The following is a 26,173-nucleotide window of genomic DNA, read 5'->3' as shown; positions in this document are numbered from 1 at the left end:
TGGAGGCTGAGACAGGAGAATCGCTTGAACCTGGGAAGCAGAGGCTGCAGTGAGCTGAGATCACGCCACTGCACTGCAGCCTGGGTGACAGAGCGTGACTCTGTCTCAAAAAAATATATATTAAAAACAAAAACAAAAAAAGAAGACTATTAGGTATTTGATTTAAAACTTTTTTTTTTTTTTTTTGCTTAAGCTCTGAAAATATGGGTAAAAGTATGGAGATACTACTACATAGAAATATTTTTCTTAGCATGATGTCTTTCTAAAATACAGAATTCTGAAACAGCTAGAAAAATCGTAAGTTCCGGCATAGTGGCCATGATCACATTTTGGCTATATTTTTTTAAAATTCTCTTCATCATAAGACGCCCTTCTTCCCCACTCCTTCACATAAAGTAAGGTTTATAATAAGGTAAAACTAAATTAATATTATCTGAAAAGTATATGGCTAAAAAGACTAAAAGTTGATCAATAGAAATCAGCAAATTTATTATAGAGGCCTTCTTAGTAAAGAATTAGGAATATGTGGCAATTTAATTAAGCTGTATACATAGCATGTGTATGCTGTTTCTAACTTACTTTAAAATTAAATATCTCGGCCGGGCATGGTGGCTCACGCCTGTAATCCCAGCACTTTGAGAGGCCAAGTGGTCGGATCACAAGGTCAAGAGATCGAGACAATCTGGCTAACACGGTGAAACCTCATCTCTACTAAAAATACAAAAAGTCAGCCGGGTGTGGTGGCACATGCCTGTAGTCCCAGCTACTTGGGAGGCTGAGGCAGGAGAATTGCTTGAACCCAGGAGGCGAAGGTTGCAGTGAGCCGAGATTGCGCCACTGCACTCCAGCCTGGGCGACAGAGCGAGACTCCGTCTCAAAAAAAAAAAACCTCTTGTCTCTATAGATGTAGCCAGTCAATCCAGCCATATGTGTGTGCTGTGTGTGTGTCATTTGTAAGGAGTTCTTGTATGTTTTAGATGTAAGCTTTTTTTTGGTAATATGTTGCAAATATGTGCTCCCATGCTATTATTAAATTTTTCATTCTCTTAATTTGTCTGTTGACAAACAGAAAAATTTTAATGTACTCCAGTCCAATTTGTTGATCTTTTTTGTTGTGGTACTGCTTTTATCCTTTTTAAGAATTTTTTCATACCGCAAGATCATGAATATATTCTCCTATGTCATTATCTAGAAACTGGTTTTTTGTTTTTTTTTTTTACTTCTAATGTTTAGAATTAGGTTTTATGACTTTTCCGTATGTATTTTATATTGACTCTGAGCCATTTATTGATTAGGTTGTCCTTTCACTATTGTTTTTTAATGTCATCTTTGTCATAAATCAGGTGTCAATGTATGTGTAGGTCTGTTTCTGGATTCTTTATTCTCTTCTATGAGTCTTTATAGCAATGTAACAGTGTTTAATTATGGACAGCTTTATAAAAAGTCTTGAGATCCAGTAGAGTAAGTCTTCTCCCTTGACCTATTCTAAAGAATCTTGGCTAGTTCTGGCATCAGTGTTCTTTTACCTTGTATTTTTATTAAAATTTTTAGAATGAGGTTTTTAAATCTCTCCCCTCTCCAAAATGTAGAGATTTTATTTGGGATTATATTGAATCTATAGATGGCTTTGGAAATAATTGCTATGTTTACAACAGTGGATCCTATTCTTCTATTTGTTACGCTTTTTATAATTTCTCTCAATAGTTTTAAGTTTCTATGTAGTGGGCTTGCCCATATTGTATTACATTTATTCTAAATACTAACTTCTTAATTCTCTTAAAAATAGTCATTTTAAAGATATATCTAACTTAATGGTTGTTACTGATTAATGGAATACAATTGAGTTTTGTATATTTTTTGGTATTCAGTCATCTTCCTAAACGCTTACTAAATGCCTTGCTAAAGAACATATTCAACCACTTTGTTAAATAGTTTTTAATGCTAATGCATTTTTTATTTTAATGTATACAATTATGTCATCTGCAAGTAATGAGAGTTGTAATACTCCATTTCTAATCCTTTTAATTTTCTTGCCAATCTGCTCTTACTGCACTAACTAGCTAAAAGTGGTGATAATGGGCATCCTTGTCTAATTTCATAATTTTTGATTAAGTATCATATTCACTGTAGTTTTTATATAGATAAACTTCATCAGATGAAGGAAGTTTTTTCTATTCCTAGTTTGCTAGGCAAGTATTTTTTTTTAATATGAGTAGATTTTGAATTTTATCAAATGCTTTTCTTTATTAAGATGAGTAGATTATTTTTATCCTTTAATATGGTAATTATATTGATGGTTTTTTTGTATGTTATACCACCTTTGGTATTCCTAGAATAAAGCCAACAAGGTTATGATAAATTATTATCTTTTTATACCCTAGATTCAGTTTGCTAATATTTTATTTAGGATTTATTTATTTATTTATTTATTTTTGTGAGATGGAGTTACGCTCTGTCACCCAGGCTGGGGTGCAGTGGCGTGATCTCGACTCACTGCAACCTCTCCACCTCCCAGTTTCAAGCAAGCGATTCTCCTGCCTCAGCCTCCTCAATAGCTGGGATTACAGGCACGCACCACCACGCCTAGCTAATTTTTATATTTTTAGTAGAAACAGGGTTTTGTCATGTTGGCCAGGCTGGTCTCGAACTCCTGACCTCAAGCAATCGGCCCACCTTGACTTCCCAAAATGTTGGGATTACAGGTGTGAGCCAGCGCACCCAGCCTATATAGGATTTTTTGCATCTGTATTTATGAGTGAAATTGGCTAGTACTTCTTTTTCTTCAGTGTCCTTGTCAAGTTGTGATATTAAAGTTATACTGGCTTTGTAAAATTTATGTAAGTATTTCCTTATTTTCTGTTGTTTGGAAGAATTTATTTAAGGTTGAATTTTTTTTTCTTTCTGGGTTTTTTTTTTTTTTTTCTGGTAGGAAGTTTTAAATTACTGATTTAATTTCTTTAATAATTATAGTACTATTCTGATTTCCGTTTCTCTTTCTATGAGTTTCTGAAAGTTGTGTTTTCTGGAAATTTGCCCATTTTATCTTAATCTTCAAATTTATGGGCCAAAAGTTGTTCAGAATATTTTATGATGTCTTAATATCCATAGGTTGTGTAGTGATGTCTTTTTTCCATTTCAGATATTAATTTATGCAGATAATAAATTATGCAGGCATTTATTAATATTTTCTTTGAAAAGAAGAACCAACTTTTAGCTTCATTGGTCTTCTTTATTGTATGTTTGTTTTCAATATTATTAATTTCTTTTTCTTCCTTTCTTGTTTCATTTGCTATTCTTTTTCTAGCTTAAGGTGAACATGCCTTAATTTCCAGTCTTTCTTTTTTTTCCTCAAATATATTTATGTATATATTTATGTATAAATATTTCTCTAAAGTGGCTTTTAGCTGTATCTCACAAGCTTTAGTTTGTATTATTTTCATTATCATTCAGTTCAGCGTATTTTCTAATAGCCTTTATTTCTTCCTTGGCCTGTGAGTCATTTAGAAACTTGTTTCTTTATTTTCAGAGGAGTTCTTCTGGTTTTCTTTGTCATAGGTTCCTAGCTTAATTCCATGGTGGTTAGAGAACATATCTTGATTAATTTAAATGTTAAAAATGTTTATTGCCTCTGCAGATGATTAATTTTTGTAATTATGCACTTGAGAAGAATGTCTCTTCTCATTAGATGCAGTATCCTATATGTTAGTTTGTTCATTATATTGTTTGAATGTGTTAGATGTACTTAATGATTACTTTGGTTTTATTCATTACCAATAAAGCTATGTCAAAATGGTAGGTTTGTCTTTCTTCTTGTAGTTATTTCAGCTTTTCAATTACATATACTTAGGGTATATTTTCATGTGTTTTATATTCATGGTTATTCAAACTTTCTATCTTGCTGCACATTTACTATACTGATTCCTCGTTCTTTCCTTTTTTGGTGTTCCATTTCTGTTTTCCTTGATATTTAGAGAGTTTCCTTAGCTCACTGCAGCCTCCAACTCCTGGGCTGAAGTGATCCTCCTATCTCAGCCTCCCAAGTAGCTAGGGACTACAGGCTCACGTCACCACGTCTGGCTAATTTTTTAATATTTTTGTAGAGATGGGATCTCACTATGTTGGCCAGGCTGGTCTTAAACTCCTGGCCCCAAGTGATAAGTCTCAGCCTTCCAAGGTGCTGGGATTATAGGTGTAAGCCACTGCATCTGGCCCCCTTTTAGCTATTTTTTAAGGGCAGGTCTGCTAGCAATGGAAGTGTTTTCCTTTGTCTGTTAACATCTTTATTTCCCCTTGATTTCTGAAGGATAGTTTTTCTGGATACAGAATTTCCAGTGGACAGTTCTTTTCTTTCAGTCCTTGAAAAATATTGTACCACTTCCTTAGGCTTTCATGGTTTCTTAAAAGAAATCTAGTGTCATTTGAGTTGGTGTCCTATAGGTAATATGCTATTTCTGTCTGATGTTTTTAATGTTCTTTCTTTAGTTTTCAGAAGTTTAGTTACGATCTGTCTTGACATGGATTTCTTTGGGCTCTTGATATTTGAAGTTTGCTCACCCTCTTAAATTTGTTAGGTGTAAGTCTTTGACATAAATTTGGAAATTTTCACCTGTTCTCTCATAGAATACTTTTTTAGCTCCACATCCTTTCTCCTGTCCTTCTGGAACTCTGATAATACGAATCTAGATTTTTTAAAAGAATTATAGTTCCACAGGTTTTTTCAGGCTCTGTTCATTTGTTTCAGTCTGTTTTCTTTTTGTTTTTCAGACTAAGTTCTCCTGATTCGTTCTCAAGTTCACTGATTTTTATCTTTTGGCATCTTTATTACTGTGCCTTTCCAATGAGTTTTAAAATTTAAGTTACTGTATTTTTCAGTTGGATATCTATTTGATACTTTTAAAATAATAATTTCTCTGTATTTGCTGGATTTTTCTATTCTTTTCAGAGATATTTGTAATTACTTGTTCAAGCAGTTTTATGATGGCTGTTCTAAAATCTGTCAGATAATTTCAACATCTGATTCAGCTCAGTGTTGGTGTCTGTTGGTCTTTTAACACTTAAGTTGTGATTTTCCTGGTTCTTGGTATGACCAGTGCTTTTTATTTGTACCCTGGACATTTTGGATATTAGGAGACTTCTGATGCTTTTTAAATCTGTGATTTCAGCAGACAGTTACCGTTTAGGTTTAGCATGTAGATTTGGTTTATCTCTTCAGGTTCAGCTGACACCTGCACTGTAGGCAGATCAGGCCTAGTGCTGCCAGTCAGTGTTAGGTGTGGGGAGGAAGGTTGGCTCTCTTGAGCTCTGTTGAAGATTGGGTCACCAATATATTTATTTATTTTATGTGATAGTAGCCCATATAACTCTTTATTTCTTTGTTTTGTCATATCATTGGCCATGTAGTTTCATATTTAAAAAGCCTAACTTTAGGCCGGGTGTGGTGGCTCACACCTGTAATCCCAGCACTTTGGGAGGCTGAGGCAGGCGGATCACAAGGTCAGGAGATCGAGACCATCCTGGCTAACACGGTGAAACCCCATCTCTACTGAAAATACAAAAAAAATTAGCTGGGTGTGGTGGTGGGCGCCTGTAGTCCCAGCTACTTGGGAGGCTGAGGCAGGAGAATGGCGTGAACCCAGGAGGCGGAACTTGCAGTGAGCTGAGATCGCGTCACGGCACTCCAGCCTGGGCGACAGAGCAAGACTCCGTCTCAAAAAAAAAAAAACTGATTTTAAATGCATGTCTTACGGGAATATATTACCCTTTTGTAAAAAAAGTTAAAATTCCTGTTATGATTAAAATTTCTTTTAATCGTTACTTTTAATCACAGTCCCTTCCATGCAGGTACTCATACTTGTGAGTTGGGTGTGTATCCTTTTGCTTTCTGGTAGGCATTTACATACAAAAATTATACCAGCAGAAATTTTATACTATTACTTTTAGTGTATGGTTTAAACCTTTTTAAATAAAATATATCACATTTTGTTATTCAATTTTTTTCTACTTCTTTTTACTCAACAGTATTCCATGGATATGTTTCCACTTGAACACATATTTATCTTTTTTCTTTTTAAACTATAGCATAGACTTTCTTAAAATGGATATTATTTAGCCATTTACTATTGCTTTCGTTAATATAAACAATGCTGTAATGGATATCTTTTTGAATCCTGCTTAAAGAAGATAGGGCTGATCCCAGGAAATAGAATTTTGCTCAGTCATAGGGACATGGATGTTTTAAATTTTACAAGATGCCAGTTTGTTCTTAAGATAGCTGTACTAATTTGTATTCCTACCAGCTGTACATGCTGTTTATCGCCATCACCAGTCCTGGATGTTATAGAACTCAAAAATTTTGCATGAACTTGGGTAACAAATATGCCATCTCATCTTTTTAATTTTGCTGGTTAGTAGTGAGATAGAGTATTCGCTCATATTATGTTTTTGGCTCTTTGGATATTGTTGATTGCATTATACTTAAACTGCTACATTGTGATACACTAGTTAAGATTTGGAAGCACCAAAATGTTGATATTATATTACCTGTTTTATTTTAGAAGTTTCTGGATTTCTGAATTTTTAAGCAAGCCAGCTTAGGTAGATTTTGCTAATTAAGGATCCCAATAGCTAGAAATTTTTTTGTTTACTCTTTCTGTTTCTATGTTAGAGTTTTCATTTTTGAGACACTTGTTGTGACTCTGCCATGGCACTCACATAGCCAGAAGATTGTTTTCTGGGATTCAGTATGTTGAACAAGCTGGATGATTTGTCTGTCATCTTATAACCTTCTTTTCTTTCCTGGCAAGATATGGAATATATGAAATAGAGTTCATTCTACTCTGAAAAGTATGGCTGCTAAAACAGAGTACCATATAGGTAGACTTTCAGAACACCAAAACTGTTAGTAAAGTGACAGTTTTAAAGATCTGGGCTACTTTGGTCAAAATTTCTGTGGCTAGATAAAGATGGAGTGTTTTTTGTTTTAAAGGAATACATTTCTCAGCCATTACTACCATGGGCAAATCTGCAAACTTGAATCAAGTTGTCCTGTAATTTCAAAGATTTTGAAAGGAAAAGAAAAGGGGGCAGTTAAATCTTAACTCATCTGGTAGTTAGGTAGCATTTAGTTCCATAGTATGGATAACCATATCTGAGCAATTAATGTCTAACAAGTGCCTTCCTTTTTTCTGCATAATGTAGTTCTATCCTTATCTCTTGTTTTGTGTTGACATTATAAAAGAGTAAAATCAGGAAATGAAGGCCCCACTAGAAAATTCACTAACTTTAATACATCCACATGTACTTTTTTCTATTTTAAAGAGAATGTTTTAATTCATCAGGGTTGGAATTTCAGATGGCTTTGATTTCCCACAAGGCTAAGTCAATAAATTTACATATATAATTAGAAACTTAAGATTTTACATAGGGTTTTAAATAGGTACTTTTCATAAATACCATGTAAGTGAAAATGCCATTAATGAATTTCCTAATGTTATTTTCTTGTATTAGTTCTGTGTTCTCTGCATAGCTTTTCTTAAATTTCCTTTGGCTCCTAAATCTTCATTAAATTTCAGCATTGGATTAAGTCAGTTTGCAGGCTGTTACAGCAGAATAGAAAACAGAAGTGTTTTTGACATTATAAACACATTTCAGATTTCAGAAACACATGAAATTAACCTGTATTTACAAAATTTTTTTCAGTTCATCCAGAGCAGCTTCCTCCGAGGCCATGGATTACATTAAAAGAACGAGACCAAATTCTGCCATCAGGTAAATAGTTTTTCTCATTCTTTGTTTTTTTTTTCAGAAATACTTAAAATGTTATTTGGGCTTCATGGTCTGTAATAAATAAGACTTCATTTTTACCTCTCATGGGTAGATGCGTTTAAAAATACTGATGGATAGACTTTTAAAAAGTCCACATTAAGATAGACCTGTCAATAGTTGTCTTATATCTTTCACAGTAATGCAGCCCTTGGTTTTAAAATTATTTCTATAATACAGCTTTCCAAATGGCATCTTCATAGAGAGTATTGGGTGATTTAAGAAAAATGAGAACAATGATTTTTCTTGTGAAAAATTTTAAACTACTGGGAAGTACTTGATCTTTCTTGAGAGGTAGATAACATTTATGGAAGAATAATGTAGACTGGGCATATATTTACTATACTGGCAACAAAGTATAATACCAGCCCAGGGGTGTAGAAATAGTACATGGTATTTGAGCATTATAAGGATATAATCTAGCATTTCTAGAACTGAAGTAATGTAGAAAACATAAGCCTTTATCTGTTTGCAGGGACCAATAATGGTTTGACATTTATAAAGCTTCTTCATATTTGATATTTTAGGCTTGGGAATTCTACTTAAAATAAGTTATGAATTACCGTTTTTTGAAATGTCTTTTTTTTTTAATCACAAGAGTAATAATTTTCATGATCTCTAATTTCATTTTAAAATTAAATGAAAATTGTAAGTGTTTGGATATGAAGATTAAACCAGTCACAGAATAGTGCTACATTAATAAATTTTGGCTGGGCACTGTGGCTTATGCCTGTAATCCCAGCACATTGGGAGGCCAAGGCAGGCAGATCTGTTGAGGCCAGGAGTTCAAGATTAGCTTGGCCAGCATGGTGAGACCCCATCTCTACTAAAAACACAAAAATTAGCCAGGTCGTGGTAGCGCACTCCTGTAATCCCAGCTACTCAGGAGGCTGAGGCACAAGAATCGCTTGAACCTGGGATGCGGAGTTTACATACAGTGAGCCAAGATTTTGCCATTGCACTCCAGCCTAGGAGACAGAGCAAGACCCTGTCTAGAAACGAGATAATTAATTGTTAAAGGGTAAATCACAATTAGACTTTATATATATTTTGAGCAATATAAAGGCCTTTTGTTTGTGAGTTTTGGGCTTTTTTTAAGTTAAGAGGATTCAGAACAAGTCTTTTTTTAAGTATTTGGAAATGTGGGATATATAGCCTCTTCATGGTTCTATTTTCATTTTAATAACACTACAAAATATTATAATATGCAGTACATTTTTGTGTCTTTCAGAGGTAATAATTTTAAAACCAACCCACTCTAGAGCTGCAATATCAGCTTGTTTTAAGAGGCACTGTGTCAATGTTATGAATAACATTTGTACTGTCAGGTTGCATGTTAGTGTTTAAGTGAAAGGAGTACCTAAGGTTTTCTACAAAACTTAAAGCTAGATAGATTTATTTTATACTTGGCCTTTCCTGGTGTATAATTAATTACTCCCTTCTGATGTTAAAAACACCATTTTCTAATTCTTCGTAGTAATCCCTTTTGAATATGAGTGAACATAATCTTGAAGAAAAGATTTTCTAATATTGCACAGCTACATTTCCATTAACAAAAGGAACAATAGAAACAAATTTTCATTAATTGCTGAATTCTGAAAGTAATCTGTTCTTGGGTTTTCTTTATTGAGAAACTAGTGTGGACTTTCTTGTGAGGTATGGTGCTTCTCTGAGTAGGATCTGAGTGCTGAAAAAAAGTTACTGTTAAAAATGCATTTTACTTCTGATGCATAGAGGGATGTGTATAATACTTTGTGGTGGCTAAGGGTGATTTAGTGCTTAAAAAAATGATAAACTATATGGAAATCAAGCCTAGATAATGAAAAAGGTCCCAGATAGAAACAGAGTATAAGAGATGAGTGGTAATAACACTTAGGTGGTTTTTACTTCAGTTTAAAAATTGCTGGTTCATTCTCAGGCACTGGCAGGGATATAAAGAGTTTTGGCTATATTATAAAAATTGCAATCTCTGATCTTTTTAATGAAATCTCATTTTACAAAGTCTTAGGAAAAAACTGAATGAAGCAAGTGGCAATCTGCCTCTTTTGCCTTACTTCCAAATGACATTTCAAATCCTGAGAAGCATAGTAAGGTAAATTCAGGGTGCTTACTTCACAGTGTAGTGGCTTGGAAATGATGCTGGGTCATTTCCAAGATAAATACTCAGAGAGTACAAGTCAACTCAAATTGAAATTTAGCTCCCAGTGTACAAAATGGTCACCAGTCAGACCCCCAGGGGACTGAACTGAATTTCTTTTAATACCTTTTCCATCATCTGAAACAGAACCAACTTCAATCAAGTGTCACTTCACTTTGAATTCCTCACGTCTCATTTAAATAAGTGATTCTCAACCATGTCTGTTCATTATAATCACCTGGGATGCTGGGATGCTTTTTTAAAAATACGAATAGCTAGACTCTTAATATTCCAACTTAATTAGTCTGGAGTCAGACCCTTACTTCAGCATTTTTCTTTATAAGGTCTACAAAGTGATTCTACTAGGCAGCCAAGATGGAGAATTACTGATAAAAATCAGGGCTTTTCAGACTTTAACATGCAAGTGCATATGAATCACCTGGGGATTTTGTTAAATTGCACATCCTGTCCAAAAGAGGTGTTTATGGGGCCACAGATTCTGCATTTCTAAATTCCCAGGTGATTGAATACTGATGCTGCTGGTCTTCACAGCACACTTCTGAGTAGCAAGGATACAAACCATCTTCTACTATTAGTTTGCTCACAGTCTTTTTATAGTTAAAGGACATTTAAAAATGAGCATTTTATTTCAAAAATGAACATTTGATTGACAAAAACGATTCTCTTACAACTAAATTTTTTAGTCCATACTCTTCTGCTTCAAAGTAATGATAGCAGTAGGAGGCACAAAAAAATACTTAGATATTTTGTTAATGAGAAGTAATGCGATTAGAGCTCTTTAATTAAAATGCAACTACAGTTTACTTTTGTTCCACTCATTTAAAGAAGCTTTTCTCAAAGTTATAAGCAAAAAATTAGCAGATTTAAAATTTAAATTTTTCATTAAAATAAATTTCCTTAAAACTCTCAAATATGAGCTGTTAGTCTAATTCTAGACTTAGTAAAATAAATTTTGTATGATGGACTCCAATGATGTTTTAGTAGATTAGCAATCTTAATCTTGCCTAGGCATTTTACAATGATGATATGTGGCGTATGTGTGTGTGCTTGTGCAGGTGTACACATGATATTGCTTTAGAAAAAGTTGCCTAATTTTCTCCCGTTTGTCTGTTGTTTTTTCTCCCACTTCTTAGCATCATTCACGGTTATGTGTTACAATGTGTTATGTGATAAATACGCTACCCGGCAGCTATATGGCTATTGCCCATCCTGGGCATTAAACTGGGAATACAGGAAAAAGGGAATTATGGAAGAAATTGTTAACTGTGACGCAGATATCATTAGTCTTCAGGTAACACCATAGAAATTAAACTGTCTTTAACTTAAAAGGTGAACTTAAACATAAGAGAAGATCTGACCACTGGGAGAGATCCTGTGTTTAGAGCCAAAGCTCAAAAAGAATTGTTTTCTCTCCTCTTAAAAATAATGGACAATTTAAATAAGCATTTAAGACATTTCCATAGTGAAACTATTTTGCTGACTGAATACAACCACCTACTTATATTTATTTACTATTTTCTTAAGTGGAAATAATCTTACCCATTATTCATGTTAATATTCACCTCATGATCATTGGTATTGCTGAAAGAGAAAACCACAGAAGATTGCCAGTCTTTTAGGAATATAAATTTACATTGTATTGGAGTCTGTTTAAAAAAAAAAAGCTTGCCCACAGTTATTCCTTAAACAGACATATTTTAATATATTGTACTATAAATCATGCGTATTTGCCTTACCTTACTTTATAAACCATCTCTGAAATTTAGATTCTTCTGTTTTATAGCACTTTATTAATTGAACTTTACTGAAGAAGCAGCATCTTTTCATGAAATGTGTTTTGTTGCTTCAAAATTTAGCTAATGATTAGCCAAAAAGATGTTTGAATAGTTTTTAGTAACTTTTTTCTTAGCAACTTTCAAAACATATTAAGTGCTTAAAGGTTTAAAAATTTTTAATTGACAGATAATTGTATATGTTTATGGGGTACACGGTGATGTTTTGATACATATATATTTTTTAAATGATCAAATGAGGCTAATTAACATATTCATCAACTCAAAAACTTACTATTTCTTAGAGGTGTTTAAAAATGTTATGTGTTACAGGCCGGGCATGGTGGCTCACACCTATAGTCCCAGTACTCTGGGAGGCCGAGGCGGGTGGATCTCTTGGGGTCAGGAGTTTGAGACCAGCCTGGCCAGCATGGTGAAACCCCATATCTACTAAAAATGCAAAAATTAGCCAGGCGAGGTGGCGTGCACCTGTCATCCCAACTGCTTGGGAGCCTGAGGCATGAGAATCGCTTGAACCCAGGAAGCAGAGGTTGCAGTGATCAGAGATTGCACCACTGCACTCCAGCCTGGATGGCAGAGCGAGATTGTCTCAAAAAAAAAAAAAAAAAAAAAAAGTTGTGTGTTACAATTTCACACATTCTTTCATCATAGCCTGAGAGGAAAAATTATTAAAAATTTTTTTATGTAACAGAGTAGCTTGATAATTTATTTTTATGTTGCTTGGGAAAAAAGTAAAAATCTTTTAAAATTAAAATAAAATTTCTTCTAAATACTGAGACAGAGAATTGGGGAGAGGAGGAGGCAAACAAAATCAGGCTATTGTAGTTTCTTGTCTACTTCTTGGTTTAGTATTTATAGTGATAACAGCCTCACACCCTCCTAAATATAGCAGTTTGAAAGATAAAACATAATTTAAGAAAATTGTCTTATTATAAAAGCAATGCTATAATACTATACTGTACTAAAAAGAGATCATTGTAGAGAAGTTGAAAATTTTGAAAAAATACAAAGCATGATGGAGGGAAATACCTAATTTCATGTCATAAGATAGTTGTGTTAAAACTTTTGGAGTATTTTTCTTCTACACATTAAGTAAAATATATTTACAGTTACATTTTGTTTCTTATTTATTGTACTTAATGGATTTTCCATGTTACTAAAATTCTTCAAAACTCATTAATTATATGAACGTATATTGATTTAGCTTTTCCCATACCATTGGACACATTTAGTTGTTTATGAGTTTTTGCTGTCATAAACTCATGTTGTTAGAAACATCTGCATACATAAATTATCTTCATATTTATTTCATTTAGAAAGACCTGTTAAAATATTTTATGAGTCAAAGAATAAAATAGACTAATAATTATCAAATTAATAGAGGCCATTGGATGATTGCGATTTAGGTACTTAAAAATTTCTTAAAGTAGAATTTTTTGTGGATAGATTTTACGTTTCTCACTCTTGGGTATCATTTCTTTCCACCATAGTTCAGAAGGATATGCAATTTTTTAAATTACCTTTTTATGTATAAAATACTATTCCCTATCACAGAATCTATCATATACCCAACTTGATTTGTTTAGTTGCCAGTCTTGAGGAAGTAAAGTATAATGGAATGAACTGTAAATTGGGAATCAAGAGACCTTGGGATGTAGTCCTACTCCTGTTACTATCTGTGTGAGCATGAGAAAAATCATGTCACCTTTCTGGTTCTTTCATGTTTAAAAAGCTGCCATTGTCAAGTAGCAGCTGCTAGCAATCAGGTAAGATAGTAAGATAATATTTGCTATGTGAATTATTTTTACTAAGTTACATCTTACTCATAATGCTGAACATTTTTATATCTTAATCAGCATTTTCCCTCTGTCATATAGATGATAACTTTTCTTTCATCTCAGGAAGTGGAAACAGAGCAATACTTCACTCTCTTTCTGCCAGCATTGAAGGAGCGTGGATATGATGGATTTTTTTCTCCAAAGTCACGTGCCAAAATCATGTCTGAGCAGGAGAGAAAGCATGTAGATGGTTGTGCAATATTCTTCAAAACAGAAAAGTAAGTTAAGGAAACAAAGCACAGTGGTGTACTTTTATTTATTTAAATTCTTACACTTTAAAATTGTCTTTGGATTGGCCCTATAAAATCAACAGAAAGCTAGAAAACAAGTATTATGCAACTTAAAACTGTTGTTAATATTTCATTTCTCAGGCTGTGTATTTGAAATAAGGATATTTATTGTATTATTCCTTATGCTTTTATTACCAAATAACACTAAACATTTCAAGAGATACAGACTCGAATGGTCTCATATTTCAGAACATATTTTCATGAAGTAAAGTATTAGTTTTTGTGTAAAAAAAGAAAGTGATACCTTTTAAGGTTAGCCATAAGTGATCTGGGTTTCTTTTCTGTGATTTTTTTTTTAATAGTTGATTTTTGAGAATCATTCATTTTAAAATCATGTATTCACTAAATGTATGCTGAGCATTTGCTTAGACACAACAGACCAAAGATAGTCAAGACATAGTTCCTAATCTCACTGAAAGCTCAAATCCAGTAGGAAAAACTAGGCATATAAGACAATTACAATATCATATGGTATAATATAAGATAGAGATCTGCTTGGGTAGATAAGAGAGGCAGGCACAGAGCATATGGAGGTAGAGAGAGTTAAAAGGGTTGACTGAGACAGGGCAATGGGAAATGAAACGTGACATCTGATAGAGGTTGAATCCCATGGTTAATAGTTTGGATTTGATACGTTAGGAAATCATGTTACAGGATAAGCATATACATGCTTACAGCTGTTTTCCAGTATTTCCCCATTTTACATCTATTTTATCAAAGCCAATCTGTTTTTATTGATCCAGGCATATTACCAGCATGACATGCTATTTTAAGTAAACAAATTCAGTGAATTTGAAAGATATTTGGTCCACTTCCCATTTATCTATGCCTACTTTCCTGTCTTTTCCATGAATTTGTAGTAGAGATATTCTTATTTTGGTTAATAATTAGTACAAAGCCTTGTAGTATTTGAGGTCAGAATATACTAAATTCTTCTAATGCTTTGGTAATTTTTTATGCATTTTAGAATAATTCTATTAAAACTACATATCTCTTAACTACGGGAATATGTTCTGAGAAATGCATCATTAGGTGATTTTGTTGTTGTGGGAACATCATGAAGTGCACTTACACAAACCTAGATGGTACAGCCTACTATACACCTAGGCTATAAGGTATAGCCTATTGTTCCCAGGCTAGAAACCTGTACAGCATGTTACTGTAGTAAATAGACAATTGTAACACAATGGCATTTGAGTCTAAACATATCTAGACATAAAAAAGGTAATGTACTGTGCTGTGATGTTAAGACAGCTACACCATCACTGGGTGATAGGAATTTTTCAGCTCCATTATAGTCTTGTGGGACTACCATCGGCATGTAGTCCCTTGTTGACTGAAATCTTGTTATATGGTATATGACCATACTTCCAGAGTGTTTACCATCTATCAGCCTTTTCGAATTGTTTGTATTAATTGTCTTCTTCAAATTTTAAAGCAACCCCTACAGGCAGCTGTACAGCTATTTCCTTGTTTTTAAAGATGAGGAAACCAAGGTACAGACAAGTTCAATAACTTGCTCAAGTTACACAGTAGTCTGATTTCATAGTCCATGCTTAATAAACTGAATCTTTAGGCTTCTTGTTTGAGCTTTTGATATCACTAATACCTCTTGTAAGATTACCTCATTTAGAAGAATTGCCCTGAATTTGACATTTGTTTTTGTTTTTAGACAGGGTCTCAGAGTCTTACTCTGTCACCCAGGCTGGAGTGCAGTGGCGATCATGGCTCACTGCAGCCTCAACCTCCCCAGGCTCAGGTGATTCTGTCACCTCAGCACCCTGAGTAGCTGAGACTACGCGTGCATGCCACCGCACCTGACTAATTTTTGTATTTTTTGTAGAGATAGGGTCTTGCTGTGTTGCCCTAGGCTGGTTTTGAACTCCTGGGCCCAAGCAATCCACCCGCCGCAGCCTCCCACAGTGCTGGGATTACAGACGTAAGCCACCGTGCCTGATGATATTTGTTACCTATGTTCATACACAAATCCCCTTGAAACACCATAGCTTAAAAAAAAAATGCACCAGTAAACTTGAGACATCTAACATCAGGCTCTTTTTCTATTTGCTATAGTTTCTTTCAAGATAATATGGAATATTTTTATTATTACTCTCACAGTTTTGAGAGGAAAAATCTAAAATTCCTTAACAATTTACTAGAAGTATCTAAGGCTTTGAAATAACAATTAGAACTGTTATCTGGGTATTTGCAAATTGATTCTTGAATTATTAAAAATGCTGTGAACTAGTTAAGTAATGAGCACATAGGAAGTACTTAGATGCATCACCTGTTTTTCTTTTCTTCCTCAACTCTTTTTTCCTGAATAGTAACATGGATCTGGCAACAGATTAAGACTGAGTGTGATACATCAGTATATTGTACCTCTTTTCAGCTTCTTTCCTGGAATGACAGGACTATATACCTCCTATAGGTAGAACAAAACCACCTTCCATCCCAGTACCAGATATTTATCCGTGTCTTAGCTGACTATTCAATGCCAACTATTTGGAATTTAAAGTATTCTACCCTGCCTTTATTCTTTCTTCAGATTGGAAATATAACACAGGGCAAAAAAAGACTGTGAGTTTTGAAGCCAGGTGCTGCTTCTATTTATTTAGCTATATAATGTTGAAAGACTTACCATTTCTGGACCCGTTTCTTCATTTGTATATTCTTATCTTGTAAGATCATTTTTGTAGAGGTTACAAAACTAACAAAGATAACTGTGGAAGAGTAGTCGACACTGTACTTACTCTCAGTCTCTTTCTTCTGTAATCAGAGTATCTGATAATTCCTCATCTTCATTGATGACTGTTTAATCATATATGAAAAACTGGTACAGATTATGCAACAATAAATGGAAACTATCATAATTGCCATTTATAGCAAAATACTGTAATAAAAATCTCGAATCCATCATGATGAAAGGATAGAGTATTGTTTAGTAAAGGCTAGGACACAAGTTACCAATATTCAGATAATTAGAATATAATACACTATTCTTTAAATCACATTATTCTAGTTTAGTTTTGGGGGATTCAGAATCTACTTCAGGATTTGGCAGCACCTGTTTGGTCATCATTATGAACACCATTTTTTGGGAGTTAGATGCATAGAGATACTAGAAAATAGAACTTTGAGTGATAAAATGCCAGATCTCAGCTTTTGCTTTGTCTTTTAACAAGTATTATTTACATTCCAAAGCATTTTATAAAATACATTCATACATATGCATATGTTTTTTATATGTATATAATGTATATGTAGAAACTGAGTTGTAAATACATTTTTTTTTTTTTTTTGAGACGGAGTTTCACTCTTGTTGCCCAGGCTGGAGTGCAGTGGCATGATCTTGGCCCACCGCAACCTCCGCCTCTGCCTCCCGGGTTCAAGCAGTTCTCCACCTCAGCCTCCCCAGTAGCTGGGATTACAGGCATGCGCCACCACACCTGGCTAATTTTGTATTTTTAGTAGAGACAGGGTTTCTCCATGTTGGTCAGGCTGGTGTCAAACTCCTGACCTCGGGTGATCTGCCCTCCTCGGCCGCCCAAAATGATGGGATTACAGGCGTGAGCTACTGCGCCTGGCTGTAGATACATGCTTTAGACTCATAATTTAAATTTCTTTTTGCCATGTTTTGTCCTATAGACTTAACCATTAAGTAGAAATTGGGTCTTGGAGCCAGATACACAACTTAATAGTGCGGGAAAAAATGAAGATGAAAGCAGACCTATATGCTAGACTTGCTGTTCCTGAGGTTAGCAGTTCTGACCTCCTTATCGTGCTTTATTTCAAGTCAATGAGAAAGGGAAAGATGAAAACAGCAATTTAGAACAGTGTGATCATTGCACTGTGAAGAGGCAATCTCTTATCATAGGATTGGGAACTTAGGTTGTCATGGCACTTAATTCTTGCTGTACTTCCTAACCTGCTTCCATTCTCAGAGGTACCAGGTAAGGCCAAGTCCTTGCTTTTTTTTCTTCTATTATCACAGGTAGTTTTGTGCTTGGAAAGAGGGTTTTCAGAGGTCATAGTATCATTCCAAAATGGTACAGTATCATTACTGTTGTGATACTCCCATCTCACTGGTCTCTCAGTTATTAATTTCCTGTGTCGTAGGTGGTTGTTGCATTTAGAATTTGTACGTAGGATTTTTTTCAAAAATGAGATTTTGATTTGTACTCTTCTGGTAATTTCTATTCAACCTGGATCATAACATTACGACTTTGTACTACAGTTTCTGTACCTTTCGAATATAGATAATAACTGTTCCACTTTAGAGGTTTCTTATGGGGTTAAAATAATGAATGTGGATGCACTTTCAGTGGTTAAAAGAGCTGTACAGGCTGGGCATGGTGGCTCACCCCTATAATGGCAGCACTTTGGGAGTCTGAGGCAGGTAGATCACAAGGTCAGGAGTTAAGTCCAGCTTGGCCAAGATGGTGAAAACCTGTCTGTACTAAAAATAGAAAAATTAGCTGGGCTTGGTGGTGGGCGCCTGTAATCCCAGCTACTCAGGAGGCTGAGGCAGAGAATTGCTTGAACCCGGGAGGCAGAGGTTGCAGTGAGCCAAGATCATGCCGTTGCACTCCAGCATGGGTGACAGAGCAAGACTCCATCTCAAAAAAAAAAAAAAAAAAAAAAAAAAAGGAGCGGTACAAATATAGGATGTTATTTATCTACCTCCTTATTTAACCTAGTCTCTCAGCTTACCTTTTCCAATTAGTTACCTTCTGGCACTCCCATGATTACTTAAAGGGACCAAGAACACATTTTATAGCATTTTATACTGAATATAGTAAGAACTTCTATTTGGTTTAACAGTGTTGGGATGTGATCCAGAAAGGGTCAGAGTTAACTTTGTGATTATAGTGTTGCCTTGACTGTGTATTACATTGTCCCTTTTTACTTGTAAATGAATTCAGGGATGGAATATTACTTAAATCCTATAGATTGCTTTAGTTTCTCATAGTTTGCAGTCACTGTCCTCTCTCTAGCATTAATTAATTACATCACAGCCCACAAAGTTATTTTTAGGCTACAAGTCGGTAAGAAATTGAGTTATGTCTTTATTTGAAGGACTGCTCTGGACGTGTTCTTTTTGCACATGAAACATCCAACCTAATAATACTTCTCAAATCATATAAGGGGATTTTTTTGGTCATAGCAGTCTTTATTATATTAATATATGTTCTTTCTTTTACCCATTTGACCTTTCATCTAGTTTTTTTTTTCAAAAATGTGAATATACAGAAGAATTCTTAGAATAAAATATCATCAGGAATAATGCTTTTAACATCTGTATACCAGTCACAGAGTATGAATAGTAAACTAATGTATCGAAAGAGACAAGTTGAAGATTTTCCGTATTACCAAGGCTGTATGGCTTGGAACAATGATTGGAATTAACTATAAACCAATATGTCTAATTGAGAAGAAACATCTAATAATAGAAAGAATGGCAGAAAACCTCTATATTTCAAAATGTTACCTGTATGGAAATCTGTGAGACAGAAAGTAGATGCAGAATAGAGTGCATTTGGTTTGTATGGGAAGATTGGAATGTAAGAAGTAGCATTGTTAAGGTAGTAGGGATAGAATATGGGTAATTATATCTTACTATATTATAAATTTATTACAGTTATAAACAAGGAAATAAGATAAATTGTAGAAGATTACAGCCATCAGCACTAATACTAGAAATCTCATTCTTTTAAAAACAGAATATCTGAGAAAGTCTTAAAGTTCAAGAAACATAACACTCTTATTTACTAGAAAGAAGGAACTTTATTTGGTTCAACTAGTTTTCAACTCTCTCTTTGGTTTTTCAACCCTTGGTGAAGCTGAAGTGATAAAACTGGAGTGAGAATGTGTGCCCTAGAGTTTCTCAGTGGCAGTGGAAGGGAGTGTTAGTTATAATGACATATGCATCCTGTTTAGGAAGACTAGTTTTGCTTTTCTGGACTTTTGAAACCAAGACAGTAAAAAGAAGATACCTTTAAAAGGTTGAGAAGTTTTAAAAGTCAAAAGTATGGCAGTATATACCAATGAGAAAGAAAGTTGGAAGGTTAGTTGCAAGCGTCTGATAACCCAGTGGTTGCTCAAGATTTATGTTTAAAGAATTGTTATTTAAATGAAGAAAAATCAATAACTAATCATGTATTTTTAAAAAAGTTTTATGAACCTATGATCATTACCAAGAAACTTAAGAAAAAGAAAAGGCTGGGTGAAAGTGCTAAGGCAATGAGGAGGATATTTTAACTAACATTATGCACTGTAAATAACAAGGAAGGAATGGACCCACTGCAGACTGTATAATCAGTAATTGATGATCAACAAAACACAGCTATATACAATTTATGTTTTGCTTTCATGATTTCTATTGAGAAGAATTTTCCTCAAAGTAGAAATACTAAGACCAGGTAAAGAGGAGAATGGCAAACCAAGAAGGTGAGATTGGTAAGCCAAGAGAGTCACTAAACTGCACTAACTAGTTAGGTTTTCAAATGAAGATAATTACATCGTATGGTATTAAAGATCTTACAGAAGTGTGGTTAGAGAACTGGCAAAGATAATCTGTTATAAATATTGGAGTAGAGAAAAAAATTCTAGGATTTGGGGGATGGATGAACTATCAAACTTTTCAAAAAGACAGACTTGCCCAGCCTCAGTTTTCTTCATCTTTGTAATGGCAGTAGTAATACCTCCTGCTGCAATGTGGGTTCTCCAGAAAGAAGACTCGGAGGTGGTGTTTGGGAGTTTATTAGAAGTCAACACCTGTGGAAAGAAAGGGGAGGAAGCAGAATTGGACATATGGAGAAAAGTGAAGTGTTGCAGGCCTGACTGCCTCAGGTGACTCAACAGGGAGCTTTAGAGCTTATATGGCCTGTGAGAGTTAAACCACAAGGGGCCCAAATCCCTGGACTTTTAACTTTTGCTTTTGATTTCTAATTGGATGGTGGTGTTCTTGAAGTATGTGACCATGAGTAGGCAGCTTTCTGCAACTGAAGCGATCCCTGATGAGGAATCTGAGCAGTATATCTCCATGTGCAAATTTTAGGACTAACATATATGAAGTACTTAACACAAATCTTGAGACTGGATAGATCCTCAATAATGGTAGCTTTCACTATTTTTTTTATTATTCTGTCCTATTGAGAAATTTAATTATTTTGAGAGAAGAGAATGCATGCTCATAACATTTATAAATGTCCAAAAGCTGGCAGGGATTTTAATCTATTAGAAAAATAGAATTATATCCAATAGAAAAATAGAATTATATCCCATAAATTTGTACACCTATCTTATATATCTGTAAAAAATTAAAAATTAAATAGGATGAAGTTTCAGAGCACTTAATATCTGAATAGGTGAACTAATGAGCAGAAGTTCATGAAGTGATACTTAACTGAGGTAAAGATTGCTGCTCTTAGATTATTAATGGAAGGAATAAAAAGAGGGAGGGACAAGAATCCGCTGAGACCACAGGAAAATATATGTAGCAATGTTCATTACGGCATTAGTTAAAATACGTAAGAAGTAACTTAAATGTCCTACACAGGTTAAATAAATTCTGGTGAATCTGTAGAGTGGACTATAATCCAGTCATCAAAATTGATTTGGAAGAATATTAAATGTTATAGGAAATGTCCCTGATAGAATAGTATTGTTCTAATTGCATAAAAATATGTGTGTGTGTATGTGTGTAGAGGAAAGTCTGGGGAAATATATTAACTTTTAAATGGAGGTATTGGGTTATAAGTGACTTAGTTTTCTTTGTTCTCATATCTCTACAATAAACATATTTAATGTATCATTTTTTTCCACGTTTTTGTTTTGAAGTACCTATAAATGCAGGACTGACAAGACCTGGTTTAAGAGCAAAGAGATCAAAACATTTCAGATATATATTAGTTCCTGTTTGGCTTATAATTAATATGGCTGTCCCCAAAGTGAAGTTTTAGTCTTTATTAACAAAAATACAGTTAAAAAATGAAGAAGGCTGTAGTTCATTTATGCCCAGTTATAGGTACTGCACCTTTGGGTAAACTTGAGTTGTTCAAATGAACTTTTCAAAAAGACAGACCCAATTGTCAGTTCAATTTAAATTTGTTGAGCAAATTTAAACAAATTGTTCAGATGAACACATCACATATCATGTAAGTAACTGATTGTTTCTTTTCCGGAGAAGACATGGAGGGTGGGAGAGCATTGACATCTATTGTCAGATATTTAAAGTGGTGTCATTTGGAAGAGAAATTAGATTTACTGTATATTCTTGAAAAGATCTAGATCTAGGTTTAATGGAAAAAATGGGAGAAGAATACAGGAAAGCAAATTTTAGTTAAGATACTTCTTTTAATTAGAGTCCTGTGCTCCCCTACCCCTGCGCCCCAAAGAATGACCTAGCTTTGGTAGAAGTAAAATTATTCCAGTTATAAAAATATTGTGATTAACAGGATTTTTAAGACTTTTGTACAGAATCCTAGGTTCCTGTAAGTATACCATAGAAGTTCTGTGAATATTTAGAAGATATCTCAAAAATTAAATGTGAATAATTGAACTGTAATTTGAAAATAACATGTTCACTCACATGTTTCAAATACAAGTTTTAACATTTTGGAAATCATTAACGTGTTCATAAAGTACTGCTTAGTTAACTTGTTTTTGGTGCAGACCTCTGAATCAAATTTCTTCATGCCTGCTTCTTTTTTCTGAGTATAGGGCCAGTTATTTACCATTTATAGCTGTGTGAATCAGGATTTTTAATAATACTCTGTAACCAAAACAAAATACAAAAATTGGACACTGAGACTGATACAAAACTATATCATCTCTGTCCTCTGATTTCAAATTTTTATATTCATCAAAATAGGTTGCTTGTTTTCAGTGGTTGATTTATTCTAACATAATGTTGCTTTTATCTGTTTTATCTGTGGGAATCTCACCAGAAACTGTAAAAGGTATTCCACAGCTTAAAATTGTTTGAAGAAGTCTGATATGGACAATGGTCAATTCTGTCTGTGGGACACATTTTGAAACTGCTCACTCCTCTTGATTTCTCTTGCCTTTATTCAAGCCACCATCATTTCTCTTTCAGATAACCTCACAAACTTGCTAATATGCTTCCCAGTTATCAGTTCTTTAATTGAGCAGCTAAAGTGATCTTAAAAAATATAAATCAAATGATACCATGTCCTGGCTTGGAACTTTTATCCCTCCTCTTCAGCATCATTTCATACCCTTCCATTCTTTTCTAACACATAAACTTGCAGTGCTTTTTGCTGTCTCAGGACCTTTCACATCTTCTGTCTGGGATGCTCTTAACCCCATTCTTCACCTTAGTAACTTTCATCTTTCATATTTAAGCTTATAGATCACCTCTTTAGAGGGTAGAAACTATAGTCTCTTTAAGCACTCTGGGTTAGAAATAGGCACATAAACTGACCCTTTACACTTGTCAGCCCAGCTGACACGTTCAGAATTGGAGGAGGGAAGGGAATATTGCTTCATTTAGTACAGCATCCTGTGGCATAGTAAGTCAATATTTTTGAAGAAACAGAAACTAGCTTCTGTTTTCAAAGCTTGAAGGAAAGTGAGGAGGGGATCTGTTACAAGACTAAATATGTCTTCTCTCCACTGAACACCTAGTGCAAGTAATGTATTTAGTAGGTTTTGATTACTTATAAATATTTCACAAATTAATAAAATTAGACTGAAAAAGGTTAAATGACTTGACCAAGATCCCACTGCAACTAAATGTCAGCACTAAACCAATTCTATTAAATTCTACAACTCTACAATACTTAATAATTTGGCATTAATGAAGGAAAGAAAATATTATTAGTGCAGAAGCTGTAATCACAGAGAGAGTCATTTCATCTTGCAGAATCTGTTTCTCAGAATACTTATACCCCATTGCAACTTTCTAGTAAAAGTCAGATGGAAAAATCAGTTACTCTTTAGCTGAGATAAAGGTGTGCCCCTGCATTTTGTTGACAAATATCTTGATGTGGTAGAAATAAAACTACAAACAGGGTAGGTGGATTGTATTCTTTTTATCTTTTTCTCATTAACTTAATTGAGATTGTGTGCACCTTTAAATACCAGAAAATTCTAGCAGTAGCCTAAACAAATGAGGGAAGGGTGATTTTCTCACACAAGAAGTCCAGAAATAGGCAGTCCAGAACTGGTTCAGCTGCTTCCCCATTTTTAGAAGGTTGGCTTTTGCCTTCCTGCTTCTTATTTCATGGTCACAAGATGGTTATTATTTCTCCAAGCACTAGCTGTAAGGGGCAAGGTATAAAAGCATGAAGGGATATATATATATACTGTCTTTGTTAGGTGGGGCCTCTGAGAAACTTTTTACAATAATCAGACTTCTTGTGTCTTAGTGGCCAGAACTGTGTCACATGGCCACTTGCAGCTAGAAAATGACAAGGGAGACAATGCATGTCATGTTTCTTTTATTTAATATCTTTCAGCATGATAGTCTAGGTACCTAAAATTATTATAATAATGTACCTTGTAGATTTACATTGGTGCAGAAGCATACAGTGGAATTTAACCAAGTGGCGATGGCTAATTCAGATGGATCCGAAGCTATGCTGAACAGAGTCATGACAAAAGATAACATTGGTGTCGCTGTGGTATTAGAGGTCCACAAAGAACTATTTGGAGCAGGTGAGTGCAATGTAAAATATTCTTACTAAAAATAAACACCATCCCAAGTTTTTCCATCTCAAAACAAGTGAAGAGAATTTTGCTGTTATTTATTGCAAAGTTATTTTCTTTTGAGGAAAGTTAAGGGAGATGGGCAGGAAAATAGCACCATTATGTAAAGCATCATATATTTGTTGGGATATTTTGTGCTCTCTATCACAGTCTTTTTTACTTACCAAATAATCTATGTGAAGTCTTTTTTAATATGCCATTAATCCCAAACAGTTCTTTTAAATAGGGATATTTTGGTTAGGCTGAATTTAGAAATTATGATGACTTGGCCCTCTTTTTGAATCATATTTTTAGCTTCTTGAGTGTGATTCTTTTGTCTTTAAGGTTAAAGACTTGGCACATTTCCTCTAGTTTCTTTGTTTTATCTCAGTCATTGTCAGGGTAAGAGCAGGTTCTTTTATCTACATGGTACTTTCTTTAGCATTTTAGATTATTTATAGCTTCCTTCAGAGTCAGAAACTCATTATGTACTTTATACACAGACCTTTTTTATCCTTCCTCCTGCCTACCTTTGAGCATTTCATTGTTTACTAGTACATTTTAAGCAAGAAAGGAGTGAGACCACATCAGGGCTTTTTTTCCCCTGTACTTTTTGTAGAGGAAAAGATTATTTTGGCCTAGAGTATTGATTTGAATTATTCAGACCATGCATATGTGTCAAACCTTCTTTTCTCACAATACTTCAATTTATTCATTATCAAAGGTAATCTTTGATATGAAATTTTGAACTTTTTACTTTTCTTAGCCCCTCCGTTTTTATTTACCTTTGTGTCCTTTTCAATCTTATTCTTCCCAAAGTTTGGTACTTTTTTTCTGATATTGTGGAGAATATCTTTTGGAGTTTTACTCCCCTTTTAATTTGCAGAAGAGTAATTCTAAATAGTAGAGACTTTCACGTTCTGAAATACATATCTCTTGTACTCATAGAAGGGGAATTTAGTAATATAGTGCTTATGGCTCTTTGAAGGGGAAAATTTTTAATATTGTGAATACTTAATCTATGGCTAAAAGTGACACTATAAAACTTCTAGGAAAGGAAGATAGCTTAGAAGATTTGGCTACAGATATTATCTTATGATCAAATTGCTTTTAAGGTGACTATGTCAGATATAACAGATAATTCAGTTTCTTATTTTCTCAACATTGAAGATAATTATAGCTTGGTGAGACTGGAAAGAAACTTTACCAAACTAGTAGACTTAGAAAATTAGGTCTTTTCTCCCAAAGCTTATATTCCAGTAGAAAAATTTGAGACACTTCTATAGAAATTATAAAAATTAAATTTGTATGTTTACGGATAGTCCAATGGTTTAAAGTATGTAAAGTAAAAAGTGAGGGATCCCTCATGTCATTCATACTCTAGATATAGCTCTTGTTAATTTCTCTATAGAGTTACTAACATACAGAATGTGAGTATGTGTATTAATAGTTTTATATCTTGAATATTTTATGGACATCTGTCAGTAAATGTTAACTATGTTTAAGTTTAATTTTCAAAAATCTTAATGTATTCCATCTACCATTTGGAAAGTACTATGT

The 26,173-nt window shown here is 34.1% G+C and overlaps 1 protein-coding gene across 10 annotated transcripts in view; it reads left to right on the top strand.

Annotated features, from left to right (window-relative positions):
- Positions 1-26,173, top strand: part of CNOT6L (CCR4-NOT transcription complex subunit 6 like) — a 109,162-nt gene that overhangs the window by 66,635 nt on the left and 16,354 nt on the right. For all 10 annotated transcript variants that reach the window (XM_054484902.1, XM_063663786.1, XM_063663787.1 and 7 more), the window contains exons 6-9: positions 7,699-7,767; positions 11,113-11,270; positions 13,674-13,828; positions 24,432-24,583. In XM_054484902.1, the coding sequence (XP_054340877.1) occupies positions 7,699-7,767; positions 11,113-11,270; positions 13,674-13,828; positions 24,432-24,583 (534 nt within the window). The remainder of the gene's footprint in view (positions 1-7,698; positions 7,768-11,112; positions 11,271-13,673; positions 13,829-24,431; positions 24,584-26,173) is intronic.

The sequence above is a fragment of the Pongo pygmaeus genome, chromosome 3, assembly GCF_028885625.2.
Source record: "Pongo pygmaeus isolate AG05252 chromosome 3, NHGRI_mPonPyg2-v2.0_pri, whole genome shotgun sequence".
Taxonomy (NCBI): domain Eukaryota; kingdom Metazoa; phylum Chordata; class Mammalia; order Primates; family Hominidae; genus Pongo; species Pongo pygmaeus.
The sequence above is the reverse complement of the archived record's forward strand: the minus strand, read 5'-3'. Positions and strand labels throughout refer to the sequence as shown.